At 34.1% G+C, this 19,089-nt stretch overlaps 2 protein-coding genes across 2 annotated transcripts; both read right to left on the reverse strand.

The window, feature by feature from the left end:
• Positions 1–856: 856 nt before the first annotated feature.
• LOC132713680 (uncharacterized) lies at positions 857–13,317 on the reverse strand. Its single transcript, XM_060696329.1, has 7 exons — positions 13,254–13,317; positions 12,730–12,783; positions 12,488–12,517; positions 4,527–4,660; positions 3,657–3,809; positions 2,751–2,797; positions 857–1,055 (listed from the first exon to the last, which is right to left on the reverse strand). Exons 2-7 carry the CDS (start codon positions 12,771–12,773, stop codon positions 1,011–1,013), a joined length of 453 nt encoding a protein of 150 aa, XP_060552312.1. The 5' UTR covers positions 12,774–12,783; positions 13,254–13,317; the 3' UTR covers positions 857–1,010.
• Positions 13,318–14,244: 927 nt separating this feature from the next.
• On the reverse strand, positions 14,245–18,654 carry LOC132713682 (uncharacterized). Its single transcript, XM_060696332.1, has 7 exons — positions 18,513–18,654; positions 17,925–17,976; positions 17,518–17,544; positions 16,681–16,811; positions 15,630–15,782; positions 15,090–15,136; positions 14,245–14,763 (listed from the first exon to the last, which is right to left on the reverse strand). Exons 2-7 carry the CDS (start codon positions 17,972–17,974, stop codon positions 14,725–14,727), a joined length of 447 nt encoding a protein of 148 aa, XP_060552315.1. The 5' UTR covers positions 17,975–17,976; positions 18,513–18,654; the 3' UTR covers positions 14,245–14,724.
• Between the last annotated feature and the right edge of the window lie 435 nt (positions 18,655–19,089).

A 19,089-nucleotide genomic window follows, 5' to 3' on the forward strand; every position in this document is an offset into this window, starting at 1 on the left:
TCATGTTTGATTTAATGATATATATGATATATCAGTTATATGTGATATATAATATCATGTTATAAGTGAGTCGACTGAATATTAAGTTTTACTAACATAGAATTTTTTAGCTTTTATTTACTGTTTAAGTTGAGATGTAAACATTTTGTTTGATCTTATATAAATGTATAGTAATGCCAAGTATGCTTTTTGCCATGTTTTATTATTACATGTATAATGTTTTGTTGAAATATGCATATAACCAATTTATATATTGTACAGTGCTGTTCTGGGCATATTAGCATGCATGTTATGATAAAATATAAGTTGTAACTTGAACAACATAGTCACAAACATTTACAGATGTTCTATATATACTTGACTTATATTATTAGTTATAAAGATCGTTGATAGGTTATATGGCCCTATATAAACGGCTATTTGTAAATATAACCTGAACCGTTAGGCGAGTACGTTTGTAAACGGCCTTATAACCTGTCAACAATCTTTAGAACGAATTTATAATACATCAAACACCATTTTTTAGAGAAAAACAGTAAGATTTGTTCATGAATCGACAGCAGCCATGTCTATTATTAGTTATAAAGATTGTTGACAGGTTATATAGCCCTATATAAACGACTATTTGTAAATTTAGCCCGAGCCGATTTGTTCATGAATCGACAACAGTCGTATATATTAAACTATATAAACGTCACGATTATCCAATGAAAAACGACGTTACAAACATGCAGTATTATAAAAAAAACTATATAGACTTCACGATTATCCAATGAAAAATGACGTTACAAACGTGCTGAAATACCAAACACGTTTTCTTCAAAACATTTGTTTGAGTAATAACACGAAAAATCAATTAGTTTTCTTCAATTTATTTTTTTAATTGAAATGTTTTGAGTCACTCAATATAGTGGTAAAGAATGTCATCTGTTTTACAAAAATCTGTGTAAATGTACATGTATGTGACACAATATTTTCTTGTAAGGTAAATTAGCACTTTTGTTGTCAGCTTATCCAACAGGTTTATCTGTGACGGCAAACAGAACATTTAACAACTGAAAAAATAAAACAAATTATAGTCCAGCATAATTATATTTTATAAAGTATTACTGTAATAGATACTACTAGTACTAAATATGTGTACTAATATAATACACTATAAAAAGTATTTACATTTCTAGTCTGAAAAAAAAATTCGCAAAAATCGTCTAAACCTTTACTATTCCATAAGATAAGGACATACCAAACCTTGAATTAGAGGTTTTTGTGTGTGATTTCAGTAGTCAGTATTTTATATCGTGGTCAGACTGCACTGTTGGTCAGACTGTACGGGTGGACACACTGCAGGGGTGAACAGACTGCCCGGGTGAACAGACTGCACGGGTGGTCAGACTGCCCGGGTGGACACACTGCACGGGTGGTCAGACTGCCCGGGTGGACACACTGCACGGGTGGTCAGACTGCCCGGGTGGTCAGACTGCTCGGGTGAACAGACTGCACGGGTGATAGACTGCACGGGTGATCAGACTGTACGGGTGGTCAGACCACGGGTGAACAGACTGCACGGGTGATAGACTGCACGGGTGATCAGACTGTACGGGTGATCAGACTGTACGGGTGGTCAGACCACGGGTGAACAGACTGCACGGGTGATAGACTGCACGGGTGATCAGACTGTACGGGTGAACAGACTGTACGGGTGATCAGACTGTACGGGTGATCAGACTGTACGGGTGGACAGACTGTACGGGTGGGCACACTGCAGGGGTGACAGACTGTACGGGTGATCAGACCTGCACGGGTGGGCACACTGCAGGGGTGGTCAGACTGTACGGGTGATCAGACTGTACGGGTGATCAGACTGTTCGGGTGGTCACTTTTTACTATTAGTATTAGTTTATTAGTAGCGCAATAAGCACATATCAAGATTTGATACGGGTGTATCTGTATATTTCAGACTAAGTCAGTATTTCACAATCAAATCAACACATGAAGCATTATGTAAATTATATCAACCTATACTCACACGAAAATTAAAGGTATGCTTTTCGTTAGAATCTTAGAAAAGCAACGTGTAAGCAAATTCCGTATCAACGTGTACATAAATGTGTTTTCAACCTCTATTTTCCTTAATTTTTTATCTATATGTTATAAGTGTTTACAGAAATCCCAAAGCAAAGTACAAACAGTTAAAAAAATATTAAAAATACAAAAAATTATGTCAATTACTTTTCACTTCAACGTTACCACATAGTATGATTTTTTAACAAAAGCACTGTTTGTTTTTTTTCGTGTGAGCATAATAACATAATTCTTTATTTGTGAAGATATTTTTTCTATTTTGATAAAGAGTTTATGCATCTATCTAATCAGGTTTTTTTTTCATCATACTTAACTATTGAATGTGTAAATTAGGTTATGCTACATATTTTAAGTGTAGTATTGAATGTGTAAATTGCAAGAAACACCTCTTATAAATATATTTATGATTGTGTATTATGTATAATTAAACAGGGGAAAAAACTCACTTGTTTCTTATATATTTAAGATATAGGAATATGTTTTAGTGTTTAAATGTAAAAGTTTGCCTGTAAGCCGGTGCTAGTCAGGATGTGTGTGGAAGCTCTCAGTACCACTGCCGTCCATAAACAATGAGCATTTTAATAGTATCAACCTTTATTGTTTTCCATCCTTTATCATTTAATAAACATTAACGTTTTATTTTCAAAACAAAAGAAAGTAAAACTTACATTGATGTAGTACTGCCTAAATTCATCTTTTGTCACTTTCTGATTTTCTGTAGAAAGAAAATAATTATATATTAAGATTATGTTGTAACTTTGCAATCGCATTCGGAGTACATCGCCGAATACCCGAACTATGACGGAAAGGGCCGAAAAATACCGGTTCACTAGAAGGCCTACCGAACTTCTGTTTGACCATCCGATGCTCCATTTTACCTGGGAAAACGTATCTTTTCAGTCTTCCCGGATGTTACATTGCTATATATGAAAGTGTTTCGAACCTCGAACTTCAACTTGAAAAAATTTAAAAAGATCAGTGATAGTTATAAGAATCTTTGCAAGTCACTTCTCTCCGTACGTTTAATGACTAATTAACACTCTTAGATTCTGTGTTCATATTTGTTTAGGGGTATGTACCGCGACTGCCCATTACGGAGGTAACCATTTAGTTTATGAAAATGTATTTTAGTTCGATTGTGTTGCAAGCGACTGCCCATAACAGAGGTAACCATTAAGTTTATACAAATTTATTTTAGTTCGATTGTGTTGGAAGCTATAAGCTTATTGCAACACTCTCGAATCCGTTCCTGGAACCAACTACTACTAAGCAATGAATGTAAAGTTTCTTGCTCAATGAAACAGCAGTTTGTCCCTGAAAGGGTTTGAACCCACGCGGTCAGCAATCCTTAGATTACTAGTCTGACGCATTAACCGCTCGGCCACGCCACCAGGTAACCATTTGTCCTATACAATACACGGAGCATGATCCATCCGAAAGATTTATAAACTTTTATTAGCGGGAGATAGAACTTGCTGTCCTTTAATTTTAAGGCTGATTCACGCTCTTACACAAGTTTGACTCAGACGAGTATTAGTAACTATACATATACAATATTATACCCTGGTACTTACTATCTGTGTCCATGACGGCAAACTCTGAGGCAACATCACTAACTTTGAGGCAGTTTGTGTTGTGGACGTCAAAATGCTTGTATATCCTAGAGGCAACTTCTGTACCCCCTGCAGAGAAGTTTTCGTACTCTGTTATTGTCATACAGCCGTTATCTGAAGAGAAAGTAGAAACAACTTATGCCATTAATGTATGTACTTTGTTGTTGTAGCATACCATTTGAAATGTTATAGCAATAATTTCATTTTTAATGCAGTCTTTTTCTAAAAATACACGTTTCTAACGGAAAGTAAATATTTTATGAATTAAATGATTTTAGAATCAAACAAACTAGATATGTATCCATAGGATACAGATGACCCCGCCAAATAACATTTTTTGCCTCAAAAAACCTTGACCCATGTGCTGTTCTTTATACACCCTCCACCCCATGTGAAATCGGCCAAATGTTTTGACAATCCGTCAAGGAATAAGAAACATACAAGCCAAAAATGGTTAAACACAGTGATACCTTTGACCGCCAAGTACAACCTTGCCCTTGAATGTGAGAATATTTGTCTAAAGCACAACACATCTGACTGATAAAGATATGTGTCGAAAATTTCTACAAGACTAAGTTATCATTCAGATTTCACCTTGGACCTCTAAGTGTGACCTTGATATTCAATGTGTTGACGTGGGTCTTGCACGCAACACATCGTTTTACGGCCCAAATATTTCAATGATCCATCAAGTGATGGCAAAATTATATAGCCAGACATATGTATACACTTTTTCAAACAGAAAAAAAAACATACGTGCGGATGCGCACGCACACACAAACATGGACACGTGTTATACTGAGCATCATGTATAATATATTGGACACTTACTATCACTATCAGCTACAATAATCAATGTATCAAACTCGTATCTCTCGATAAAGTTGTCATGATCGTTGTCGAAGTTTTTAAAGCTCCCATCAATAATCTTGTCTAGAGCTGCGCCAGTAGGAATGTGAATGTTCCTGTAGCAAAGAATAAAATACAATAATCGCTAGCGCATCAGTCACTAACGCCATTTGTAACCTTCTCTTGGCGGGAGAATAAGGCGGTTTGATTGCCGCCAAATTATATGCGTATATACAATGTGTATCAATGCGAGGAATTATGCATTGACTGTTTCTACAGTAAGGCGGGCACTCCAATAGTACTTTGGAAAAAAACAAGAAGTGCTCGTTATTCTCAGAAGATCGATGTAGGGTTTTCATATATAGGTACATATCATCTCCACGCCCGTTTAACTCACAACGAGTATAAAATATCCATCGGTAAAAATGTTGTGAGCAACTTCCGTTCCTCGTTGTGAGCACCCATCTAGGACGTGTGACACGATAAACAAGGTGAGTTTTTCATAATTTTTGAAGATTACAGACATTTATGTAAAAATGTCGGAATGCAGTTAGCTAGCGATGTGTTTTCCGAGTATGCACATGTAAAGATATTGCCTGTTGGTCGACAATTTGATGGAAATACCGTGCGACGCAGTCACTCGGGGTAGCTGGAAAACTGGAGACAACTTCTCTCGGGACCAAATTTAACATTGAAAACGTCGATTCTGGTGAAGTTTTGTGCATTCTAACCTAAAACAAATGCCCACAAGACTTCAGCGTAAATTATTATCTGAAAGTCTTCATAGAAACGAAAATATACCCTTTTTTGCTTTAATCCTCGTTGTGAGCACCATAACCTCGTTGTGAGCAAGACAAGCGCAGTGCTTGTCTGGTTTTAAAATGTAATTCAAAGTGCGAGAATACAATTTTCAATCTAGCAAACGCAATCAAAACGTTTTTGCAAAATAGTTTTTCTTTTTTGCAATAGTTCTTCTTTTTCTTCATAACTTGGCTAGTCTAACGTGAATAAAGCTTAGGATAAATATATGTTTATATCACACAGACTGCCCTCTATGTTAACTCTTGCAACACGAAGTATATGCAATTAAATACATAATTTACCTCCCCTTATTAGTTCACCACCATTTGCAAAAACAGCAAAACATTTGCAAAATCGTATGTATATTCACAGGAGCTTGAAATTCTATCAATAATCGCTCAAAAGTCCGATCTAAAAAAAAATCCATACCTATATATAAAAAAAACACAAGGAAGGAAACAACATTTTTACCCCACCCACTTTAGACAACAGCAATTTGCCGATAATATCATTTGTCACGTAAATATCCGAGCTAAAACAAATTAAGTAAACATATAAACACTATTTAACTATTAACGGTTATCAATTTCGGTCCAGTCACACAGATTCCTCACGTAAACTATAGGTTTAAGTTCAACACAGGTTCCATTTACCCTGTTGTTGTTGTTTTACCCTGTTGTTGTTGGAACTAAATTCACTAACGGTTGAGCAGCTTATATTAAGTTCTTGACCACTTTGGACTACAAGACAATTCTATTGGCTAATTCGTACACACCTTTTCTTAGAAAATCTATAAAAGGCGCAAAGACCATTCAGTCGTCGGCAAATCACTCCGTAAACACGGACATGGTTTTAAATATTAACTGAGGAAACACCCAGTAAATCCGTAAGTTTCAAGTCGTAAGTTCTCGTCCGCAAGTTTGGTAACCATCTATGATCTTGGAACAGTCGCTAGTCTAAACTCCGTATATATAACGGTCGCGAGTCTGTACTGACGACGAGTCGCTAGTTTTGAAACTCACGACTATCCGATAAAAGATAACCTTATGTTTATAATGTATTGTTGAACAGAACAAAGCTAGTTTATGTGTCGCTACTCACGACCTATCGTTAGTCTGAACTTTAATGTAATATTACAGTAACAAGGTTAGCTTTTAAAAAAGCTAGTAGCGACTCGCTTCGTAATTTTTTTCAAGGGGTGTGTTTAAATGTAAAAATGACAGTTCTGTTAGCTGAAGAGACTTCAGCGAACATCAAAATAAAAGTGAAGTCAACACTGGTCCGGTGCCCGATGGCCAGTGTATATAAGTTCAGGCCAGTGTAAATTTAAGAAAATTTTGTTAATTATTTAGTAGAATAAATTCAAAACTGGAATTCGGCCAGTAAATTCAAAATCTTAAACTCATTGACTGAAAGTGACATATAAAGTTCTCTCAGTTTAACCAAGATGAGTATGAGTATATATGAAGGTGCATGTAAACATATAGAATGAAGAACCTATGTCTATGCACATTTACTATATGGCCTGTTGACCTTGACCACAAAATGTTAGATAGGTAGATTTCATAAAGATGTCTCTTTATACAAAATTAAGTTGTAATACATGTATTTTATTTAGTATTGGAATAAGAGGCACAAGTCCTAAAGTAACACAAGTTGTCAATCAATTCAGCCAGAAAAGCCGGGATCCTATTCAAAAATATAGGGATCCCGGAAATTGACCAGTCTAAGAAGATGTTTTTCAGATAAGCCGGGATCATATTAAAACATATAGGGATCCCGGGAATTGACCAGTTCAAGAATATAGTTTTCAGAAAAGCCGGGATCGTATTAAAATGTAAATAGATCTCACGGATTGGCCAGTTCAAGTATATAGTTTTCAGAAAAGCTGGGATCGTTTTAAAACATATTGGGATCCCGGGATTTGACCAATTCAAGAAAATAGTCTTTGATTTTTCCAATTAATTAGGCATATAATTATAAGTATTGTGATTTCCGCATTTTAAGTTTGTTAATAAATAGCTCTAAATATATCTATATTCTAAGTTAAATTAATTTAACGTTCATTAAATAAAAAAAATAACGTTTAATGGCCTTTCATTACGACAACAATCAACACAAATATAGTTCATTAGGTTTTTCCTCCATATCTTATACGATCCCGGATCCCGGGCATCCCGGATCCCGGCCAGTAAATACATACACTAAATACCGGAAAGGATAAAATGACCGGAAAAAAAGGAAAAATAAAAAATGCACAGAACCAGATGTACACTTAATATGTTAATTAACCAAACGAAAACTTACTACAGAGAAAACAGGTGAAATCGCTAAATCAGAAGTCAGTGTAAATATGATTTATTGAAAAGAATTCATAAAGACAAACATTTTAATCATCATTATATCTTTGCGCTCAAAACAATACTTGCTGATTTTTAAAAATGGCGTGAAAATTGAAGGTTTTTTGACGCTATGTAAGATTAAATTTGATTGGCTAAATAATTTTGGGTCCTAGCCCTGATAGATAAATTTTGTAGAAAGCTGGAAGCCAAGCTTCGATTAAATTTTTGGATAGCTTCGGAGTTTTAGGTTGTTTCTCAGTAAAATCCTACCGTAATACCGGCTCGCCGTGGCGAGCCGGCATAATACAAGAAAAGCATTGATGCAAAGCATCAAAGGGCGACGCCAAAAGAATTTGATCCAGATTTGCACCTAAATACTTAACAAAAGATGTGTACTTGATAGCAGTTCCATTACATGTGACCTGGAGGCTAGGGCCAGGTTAAGTTGAAACTTAAACCAAAAAAGAATAGACTCTGTCTTGCCAAGATGCAAAGGCAATTTATAGTCAATTAAGCAATCTTATAAGACTCATGTTATAAGAAAGAATTTCTTCAGATTTAATTTATGAGACACAAGGATTCCTGAGTCATCAGCATATAATCACTGGCACGAGTATCGGACCTGGGAAGAAAAAATATGACCAGATGACCAGATTGATAAAAAAAAACTGTGTTTATAAAAACCAAAACAAAAAATGTAAATAATGATCCCCTTTAAAAATATACTTTCAACTTGAAGTATATTTTTAAAGGGGGTCATTATTTACATTTTATTTTGGTTGTTGACACTTTTAAGATGAACATAGGTTTTTTTATCAATCTGGCCATATTTTTTCATCCAAGGTCTGATACTCGTGCCTGTGCATTATAATAAAAGCTTATTGCTTAGGGTTGAAGACATGTAATTGACATATATTAGACATAAAAGAGGACCTAAAATGAACATCAGGGGGACAGCATAGGTACTCAGAGCAGTAGTAGAATAAGTACCAGCAACATCAACCAGCTACTATCAGAGATAAGACTTAAACCATGTAAGAATGTCATTATATATGGCAGATGCTTGAAGTTTCATGAAGAAGAAGAAAAACAACTTCTTCATGTGCAGGATAGTGTGTTCAACTGTATCAAATGCCCTTTGTAGATCTAAAAGTATCATGCAATACTGCCTTTGTCCATTTCAAATAATGCAATCTGTTAAATGAATCAAACATGTGTCAATTGAAAAACCACTTCTAAACCCTGACTGAAACTGCCTGACCATGACTCAAACCCATGACTTTCAGAAGACCAACAGAGCTATCAGTCCTGCTACACATTTTCTCTTTAATAATGAAACAGTTCTAAACCACAACATATTTCCCCACTATATCGATTTGTGTTCGTGAATTTCTTATGTTACAGAGCATAGGAAATTGAACTCATGCTTATATGCAGTCATAGGATGAGAAAAACTTTGAGCTTGACCAGAACTCATTAACCTGTGACCAACATAAGAAGAAATTTTATGAAGGCTGATTTGTATTTTGCATCAAGGGCACCGGGCAAAAACATGAAAATGCAACAAACAAACCACTTTGTGGTAGATTGTATTTTCATGTTTTCATCTGGCACCCAGTTACTTTTTGTACTATGTTGGTTTTCATGTGGCACAAATCACCCACTATAAATTTAGTGCACAAATTTATTCAAGGGCAAGTAACAATCTACTCTATGTACAGTCTGTTGTCGCGTTGACTCAGGAGACCTGGAGGTTGAGACTGGTGTCCCTCCATTACAAATAGATATAAGACAGAAGCTGTCCTTTTCAAACTATGCACATGTTAGAAAAGAAATTACTATTCAGATTATGATTTTTTGAGACTTTATTAATTATATTGCTAGATCCAAGTTTAAGGACATTTTCAATAAATACATGCATAATCATTTATAACTTTAAATGAAAGTCTCATCCCTTTAATAATAATGGCATAACTGTAACTCTTTAAATGCAGAAAAATTATAAGTCTCAACATATCAATATACTACTGTCTAAGATATACATGTACATGCACATAACATTAATAATTCCCAGTTTATATTAAATAAATATGAAATCCTAACATTAACATGCTTTTGATGACCTTACAACTGGTGAATTATATACAACAAAAATATTATTATAAGTAATACCTAAGATAGACAGAAAAAAACAAATAATTTAGTAAACATAAGTTACTTCCCCTTAAAATAAAGAAAACCTGAAACCCAAAAGAACACGATAAACAGCAAAGTTATGAAATGTTGCAGGTTCAATTTTATCAAGCCATGCAAATTAATGGTAAAGTATTCATAAAAAAATAGATGGCCATGTGTCAGCAGTAATTGCAGAAAATCGGATAGCTTTCAACATCCGGATACTGGTACACTTTGTAAAAACAACCATTCTGCGCAACAGATAAATGTAATAAGGATAAAATCAATAGGATAATCGTTTACAACAGTTTCATTACCTATCCTTATACTCAATTGCAGGTGAACTTTCTTCTTGTAGGAAAATTTTGAAAATGTATAAATGATACGGCCTCAATCTAGACCACAACGATATTCGAAATCCGGGTTTTAGTATTGTCATTAAAACTAAGGGACAAGCTGTTAAACTTAACCCGCAATTTCGTGAAAATAATATCACAATGCACATGCTTTTTACATAAAGTTATTAAATACAAATATAACAACACATTTGTTTACTTGATTTTTACGAATCAAAATAAAACTAATTTACACAACATGAAATTAACTGCTAATAATAACAGCTCCTTCCATAGGCAAAAATAAAAAGCGTTCCATAATAGACGACGCCGCTCACCGGCGTCGCCAATAAAGGATAGCTGAACACTCGGGAACTACGATGACTGACACCTAGAACATAACCCCTCCTCAGAAATAATAATAAAGAATCTAACAATTAAATAAACCAATATATATGTGTTGTTCAATAAATGTTCATGTTGCGTAGTGCATTTATCTGATTTGCATCTATAAATAAATGCATTTTGGTATTTGAAATCTATCTTTGCTATTTCTTATGGATTCTGATCATTGTCGGTAGTTCATCCTGATATAAATGCCGTGCCGTCCCGTACTACTACCGCACACATACCGATACTCTAATAATATGTAGTTTTTTAGTTAACCATTATCTATTAAGCTAAAAATATACTTGTGTAGTGTTAAGATAGCGATAATCGCATAATAACAGATTCAAATAGTTCTCAGCGTTTGTTTGCTCTGTAGAGCATTTTTCATGATTTTAGTTGCACTGTCTTTCCTAGAAAGCTCACGACAGTCTGTGTTTGACATTTAAATAGCATTTTCATCATGAAATAGTGGCATTTTTAGAAATCTTCTTGACTTCTTAGGCGTTTCACCACTAGTACAATTTCAGGTGATTTTAAAGTGTGTTTGACTGAAAAGAATGTTTTGCAAGAGACATGACTCAAACTGTCTTTTGATTTGTATGCATCACTGACAGTTTTTCTAGTAGTTCTAATCTTTTTCAGGCCAGGGCAAGTACATACTTGATGCCTCGCTTCGGTCTTCCCTTGAACGACCCCATGTCCAATCATAGAAAAGAATAGTACTACAGTTGGAAGGCCTTGTCCAAAGAGGTGTTGTGCCTAAATATGAATTAAATTGATTTACTAATAAGGACATTATGGCCAATTTTAAGTTTTTGGACAATTTGACCTTCAAGGTTAAGGCCATTCAGGGGTCAAGGTAAAAAAATACAGGTCCGTAGGAAGGTCTTGTGCTAAGGGATGTTGTGTTCAAATATGAATCAAATCCGTTTACTAATTAGGAAGTTATGGCCAAGTTTTCGGATGGACGGACTGTTTAAAAGTAATATGCCTCCTTTCGGTGTATGCACAACGTCTTGCAAAGAAATGCTGCTGTGCAAAAGCGTTTTAATTGCTTTGGTAGATTGAAAATTATATTTTCACCATCTGAATTACATATTAAAACCAGACACGCACTGCGCTTGTCTTGCTCACAACGAGGTTATGGTGCTCACAACGAGGATTAACCGATGGACATTTTACACCCGTTGTGAGTTAAACGGGCGTGACCATGGTGATGCCTTTATAATGACAAAATACTAATACATACACGTAACTGCAAATTTGTCAAGACTTTATTAACCTAATTTCATTTATTTGAAATTAAGCTCAAACTAGACCTTTGAATTTTGTAAAATCATCAGAACGCTGGCTGTGATATCATTTTACAAAGAACATGAAAGAGAAACTTATAACGCAATTAGATTTGTCAGTTCTTTCTCATAAACCCAAACGTGACATAGAGCAGTTGGTAAACAGTATCTATTTAGACCAAATGTGTGTTGATTGCCCACCAGAACGCCGGAACAATTTCGGTCGAATATAATACAATGTAAAGTTTTGTGAATTTTGATTAGATACTGGCATGCGTTAGACCAATAGTAAACAAACTTAACATTCCCGCCATATGCCATGAAATGTAACATGTTGCTTTTGAAATTGGAACATCTTACCACATTTAGTTTTTGGGGTAGTGCAGATCAAATTAATATTTTTTAGCAATAAAGTAAAGAAATAAAAATTTAAAAAAATTTAATTTCTACATTACGAATTTTCATTTCGTAACAAAACTAATATTAAAGTACACCAGCTGCAATAATCTGGTTATTCTGCAAAAAAATAAGAAGCATTTATATATATTACTATACCAACGTAGTTCAGTCACGAGGTTTGTTAAGATGACAAAGAAAATTAAACTCACCCATGTGACGCGGTTGTAGAGGCATCGGCTCTGAAAGTATATTAAAATCAAATCAGAATATACAAGTGTGAGTGAACGAGCTATAATGTACATAAAATAAGTGAACGTGTCTTTTATATTTTTAATATATTCGTTTGGTGTAAGAAGACTATAAAAATGCCATGACTGGTGTGTACTCGTTAATTATAGATGGCCTTATAATATTTAGAATTTACCTAAACATGAATACGGAATAAACTTACCCAAACACAAAACACGCTGCTAATAAAGCTATAAAACTGTTCATGGTCGTGGGTCTGAAAAAAAAATTTAACTTTCTATTTCAACGCATCTTTCATAACGAAGAAACTACACGTTATATCTTTAAGCTATTAAATTTTAATTCGTTTCTATTACAAATAGAACCAGTTGCTCTCAATGCCTAGAATAAAGACAGCCACTGCCATGTGGGTAGTTTTGGCATAGAAATATCAACCTGAGTACTCTCTTAAAGAATCTCCAACAGGGTATCAGACCATTCAATCCCTTGGTCAGCTATTAGTCGATCTATCTCAGTTCCCTTTAATCTTAACAAATAAAACTGCATAAACAAATTAATAAATAATCTAACATAATGAAGTACTAGTATTGCTTCAAATATGAACCCTAGCTAAAGAAAATACAAGCGTGTTGTTAGTGGTAGAAATTTGTCGGAATTGCTAGATAATCAGACATATGTATTTCGAAATCATTAAACAAAAATTAAAAATCAGCTAATTCGTCTTACCTGACTTGGTCACAAGCCTGATATGTGAATGCCCGTTATATCTTCTTACGTAAATACGAATATTTTTTGCACCAGGACGAGTCAGTTATTTAGATAAGAAATGACGTACAGCAAGTTTAACAGATATAACGCACTATTTGTCATGAAAGGGATTTTTAGTGCTTCCGTGCTATCTTTATCTTTTATCATATTGATTTGTACATTTATCTAAATATGAACTACTTTGTTGTTTACTTTATGACACAGCGGTACTACGAAAACTTATGCTCAACGTGGCAAGTCAGCATTACCTCTTGGATCATGGGAAGTTAAAAAAAAATGTCCCATCTTGTGCACGCAGGCCGGATAAAAGGCGCTTGTAGACAATATCAGGGCTTGTTATAAGCACCAAGTGTTAATGGACGTTTCGACCTTTGTGACAATTTTATTCAGTCTCTGACTAAATCTGAGTGATAAATCTGACTGATAGCCCGTTCAGTTCAACATGGATAGCATTAGATTTGTTATACATGGGTCACTGGTTCGATCCTCAGGGAAGGCATTTTTTTATCATTATAATTTTCTATTAACATTGATTCTAATGCTCATTTCTTTTTCACCGCTGATTCAAAAATCATAAGTCATTTATGGAGAAATCAATAAATTACTGGCTAGTTATCCATTATTCAGAAAAGCCGACTCGGTCGACAGACCACCGAGATATGACCAAAATGTGTTCAAACATACAAATGAGCCGCGTCACGACAAAACCAACACAATGCGTTTGCGACCAGCATGGATCCAGACAAGCCTGCGCATCCGCGCAGTCTGATAAGGATCCATGCTGCTCGCTATCTGTTTCTCTACTTGTAATACGATTTGTAAGCGAACAGCATGTATCCTGGTCAGACTGCGCGGGTGCGCAGCCTGGTCTGGATCCATGCTGGTCGCAAACCCATTATGTTGGTTTTGTCATGACGCAGCTCAAATATTAGTGAACGGCAACTTTAGATTTGCTCACAAATTATCCGCCATTTATAAGCATCATCTATATTGACATATAAAAGAATAATTAAGAACTCGTTCCAAACATTCAAAGGGTTATTTTTAAATATTTACTGCAAATTTAGCATATCAGGCTCTAACAATAACTTTTTTTTTAAATCATACAAGTAATATATGTGTAGATATAGCTGACTTTTTAAAGTTGATTTTCAATAATTATTTTGTCTTGTAAAATAAGCGATTGTATACAGAAAACGAATCATCCTTTCAGTATATTATCTTGAAATACATAAAGATTTCCGCACAAAAAGGATATAATATAATTGACAACAAAGAGGGAGCATTTACTGCTGCTATGTTTTTATTTCTCTCATTTGTAGAAGTTTTTTTTCACTCGTCTGTCGTGGCATATTAAAAAAAATAACTTTTCAAATATTTTCACTCTCGTCAAATCAAACGAAAAGAAATGCTTCTATAGTACTGTTGTCTAACCAACAGTTGCCGTGTTGAACAACGTATGGAGTAACTGAAAAATACAATTACATGTACATGTATATACATAATTATGATTGCCTTTAATTTATTGCATACAGTGAATGCATTGTTTATTATATGTTAATTCAAACATACTTTCAACATAATTGTGCAGAATTATATATAGAAAATCGAGACATTTTGTGTTTCTGTTACATGAAAAGTGCGTTAATTTATAATCCAGTCGCAACATTTCGACTGTTGTCGTCAATCATCGGATAACGGAAATCGCCGAGGTGTCCCGAAAGTTTTTTTTTTGATAGTTGTATATACAGTTAAAGGCACATTATACCCCAGAATGCTTTTACTTAAACTTACCTTAACATAGTAGCTTTCAAACTCACGCAGTGTTACAGTGTTGCTATCTGTAATGATTGTAATATTTAAATTATTTCTCTTCGTGTAATTTCCGATGTTTTAAGAAAGATTGAAACATAATTCAATCGTTTCTTAAAATATTTTAAGAATATATTTATACTGACATATGTGTTTTAACATAATAAGATATATAAATAATGCTTCAGGTATTGTAGCAGTTATGAAATATGTAAGACTATGGGTTCTGCCTTATTGTTGAGTGACGCCCGTACAATGTTGTCGTGTATTTTTCTGTCAAAAATGAACATCTTACCGTGTCTACTAATTTGTGCCAGTAGTCTAGATTTATCTCCTTATCCAGATTCGGTATCATTCTATTTTCAATTGAGTATTATAATCATAAAAGGTGTTATGAATAAATGAATATATATGCTTTGATATAACCAACCGCGAGCAAGAAAATATTAATACTAGATTTAACGGAAAGTACTAGATATAACGGAAAGCGACGAAATTTGCCGAATTGCCAAGTATACTTACGGTCGGAGTCCATTAAATTAAACTGATCATACACGTCGTTCACCTGGAGGCAATCAGTATTGTCTGTGTCAAAGTGCTTGTAAATCATCGTGGCAATTGCAGGTGTACCTGCCGAGAAATTCTTGTACTCCGCAAGTGTCATGCACCCGTCATCTAGAAATGATGAAAAATATATCTAAATATGGTCACATGTCGTAGTACCGTGATTGTGAGTATAGAATATTCATTGCGTCACATAGTTAAAATCGTGTACGTGTAATAGCATCTTAATGCATGTTCTCGTCCTGTGACTTCATACCGTCATATTTAATTAAAATGCATTTAAAAAAAGACTACAACTATGTGCAAACTAAAATCAAAGTCAATGACCGCATCTACTTCAATAAATCTGCGATAACTTTGCCAAATTAAATCAAGATGGCGGATGACTCCAAGCGCCAACCTCTTATCTTAATACTTTCTATTTTGTAGCTTCTTATCCCTTAATATAGAACAGATCCAAGACAGAGTAACAATGTATTTTATCTTGAATAGTTTTCACTTTCATTTTTGATAAAGTATATAACCGTTAACGTACAATTTAAATCTTTTTAAAATGCAATTGCTGTCAATCAAATACAACCCAATCATTAAGGCTGAGTGCCATTTCATAGATACAAATAAATTAATGAATCAAATCCTGTAGTTGTAATAAGGATGTATACACAAATTTCCAGAAATGTTAAATGATATATTATTCTCTTAAAACAAATTTCCAAACAATCCAAGGGAGTATGTTAAATTTTATATGTACTTGCAGATGATATTCACATTAAGATAATCCCTTAAATAATATGCGATCATAATTTTGATTTGAAAGTTTGGAATATAGAACTATACAAGAATAAATTTCTAATACCTGACCTTATTTTCACTGTATGTAAAATTCGGTAGTATCTTTACAGATAATGTTTTTGGAAGTTACAATATTGATACATTTTCATTTGAGCATCATATTTATAATATAAAACCATAAAAAATGAGTTACTGCAGCTATTTTTGCAGTGCTTACCGTCCTTGTCAGCTACAATAATCAATGTGTCGAACTCGTAAGGCTCAATTAGACCATCCTGGTCACTGTCAACGTTCTTAAAACTCTCGTTTACCAATCTGTCCAAAACAGCACCAGATGGCAGCATTGAACTGTAATGAAAATGTATTTCTAAAATCATATAGGTTACGCGGTACAAAATGTGATATTAATAATAATATATGTTTTGAAAGCAAAGCATCGTACAGTATATGAGGTAGAACATATGAGAACTTTTATCAACAAGGAATGCCGATATTTAATGAACGCAACCCGCAACAGAAGACCACCAACAAGAATTGAAAATGCCTGTTTGTGATTAATGCTTGCACGTGCGCCTTAAATGCAAGAAAAGGTTGACGTGCTGGAATATCATATACGATCGAAAAAGCTATGATTTACCTGTAAAGTTCAGATACATTAAACATATAATCAGTAATATTAAGTATGTCATATTTAATTACATAATTTACAAAATTGATATTCATAGAGAAAAAAAAGAAGAAAGAAAACAAACGTAAAGAAGTACTGCAGTTTTGCTTAAATCAGCCGTTAATACTCATACAAAAGACCAAATAAACTATTTAACTATAGGTCGAAATGTTGCGATTTGCGTCCAAATCACAAATCTCAAATTTTTGACTCTCCCCGTCAAACTTCAGATATGGACATGAGGTGTTCCGAATGTCAAATCGCCGTACAGAAATTTGATTGGTTCGCTCGTCTGTGTACCGGCGCATAGGGAATCACTGCGCAGAAGTTTGATGAAGAATATGCATAAATATATGTTTAATATATGTATCAATCTAATCCTCTTACCCGGCTGGTTTCGTTGTCATCCCAATTCTGCAAAACATAATTTTTAGATAAAGTTGTATAATAGAAGATTAAACGTGTTCTTTTAGAAGTTTAGAATCGATTTCAGTTCAATGCAACTGTTTTACTTTCGGTCAATGAGATTCATTTCATACAATTTTTAAGTACTGATCTTTTAAACAAGACAGTAGGAATATTGTACATCGATATGTCAGGTCATATCTAAGATATTTTTAATAGACTTAAAAGATAAACAGTGAATAGTCAATGGAATCACTGATTAACAAGCGGTGTTTCAATTGATAAAACAAGTTTCAATTTTAAACGAATTTCCTTGTTTAATATTATGTCCGGATAGTTTACGTTTTATTCACTGTTGTTTTCTTTTTATCAATTGTTAAATATCTTACGCAACACCGATACACACGGCACAAATGATGCCCATCCACATGTTCTTCATGGCTGAAATAAAAATAGATAATCTACAGGGTTCCAGCAATAATAAGTTTAAGTTCAGAGATACCTATTTTAAACCATAGCGTAAAGATGAAAACTTGGTTATATGGTCCAGTATAAATGGTTGTTCGCTTATAAGGACGCTGGACCCGAACCGCAAGACGAGATAATATATATAGCAAACAGCCTTTTATATAGCCATGATCCTGTCAAATGATTTAATTGTGATTTTATTGCACAAATCCTTTAATTTAATCTTATTTATTTTTATTTAAGTTAATAATCGGATGACCTCGCCGATAATCCATAATCATCCGAAGTTTGACGAAAGGGGAAGCAGTGGAAAATCAACTTTAATAAGTATTTAAACAATGTCAAATAATCTTATCAATATTATAAACTTACAATTCATGCCGTCAACGTAAATGCGTCTATTATCACTTAATCATATCGCATTTATTAACATTAATTTATGTCCTTGTTTGAAAAATTAGAAAAACTTCAAAAAAATATGAAATGATATCGAAAAAAATACCCCTTACCTTTTAGTGCTTATAGTTGACCTTTCACTACTAACAGGTGATCTGAAAGTAAGGGAGAACCGTTAAACTGATAAAGGTTTGTCTTAAATAGTTTAAACACTAAGTATATATGACCTTTATTGACCTTTATTGACCAGGAGCAAACGCCCTTGTAAGATAAGAATGACCATATTTTTGAATTGTAGCTATCTAATAAGCTGGTGGATGTGAAATCCATATTTTGATATGTTTGAGTTAACTATCCATGTTGTTATATACAATTCTCATTTTCATTTTCAATTTGAACATGCATTATGGTGACAAGACTTAGTGCTTGCAAGATTTACACCATGATAACTACCTTTAATTTCAATTTTTAAGCTATTTATTAATCATGAAAACTAATAAATATTTATTCTGATACGGCTGCCATCATATGGAGTAAAAGGGAGGTTCAAAGTAAGTAGTTGTTTGTTTTAATGAAAGATTTTTTTGCAAGCAGACCATGCACATAATTTAGTGTGTGGTCACAACCAATATGTTGCTTGAAGTAATAGAAAGAGGATCGAAACACGATGCTATCTGATTTGTACGAGGG

The sequence above is a fragment of the Ruditapes philippinarum genome, unplaced genomic scaffold (assembly GCF_026571515.1).
Source record: "Ruditapes philippinarum isolate M1 unplaced genomic scaffold, ASM2657151v2 ctg650_1_1_1_1, whole genome shotgun sequence".
In the NCBI taxonomy this organism is placed as follows: Eukaryota; Metazoa; Mollusca; class Bivalvia; order Venerida; family Veneridae; genus Ruditapes; species Ruditapes philippinarum.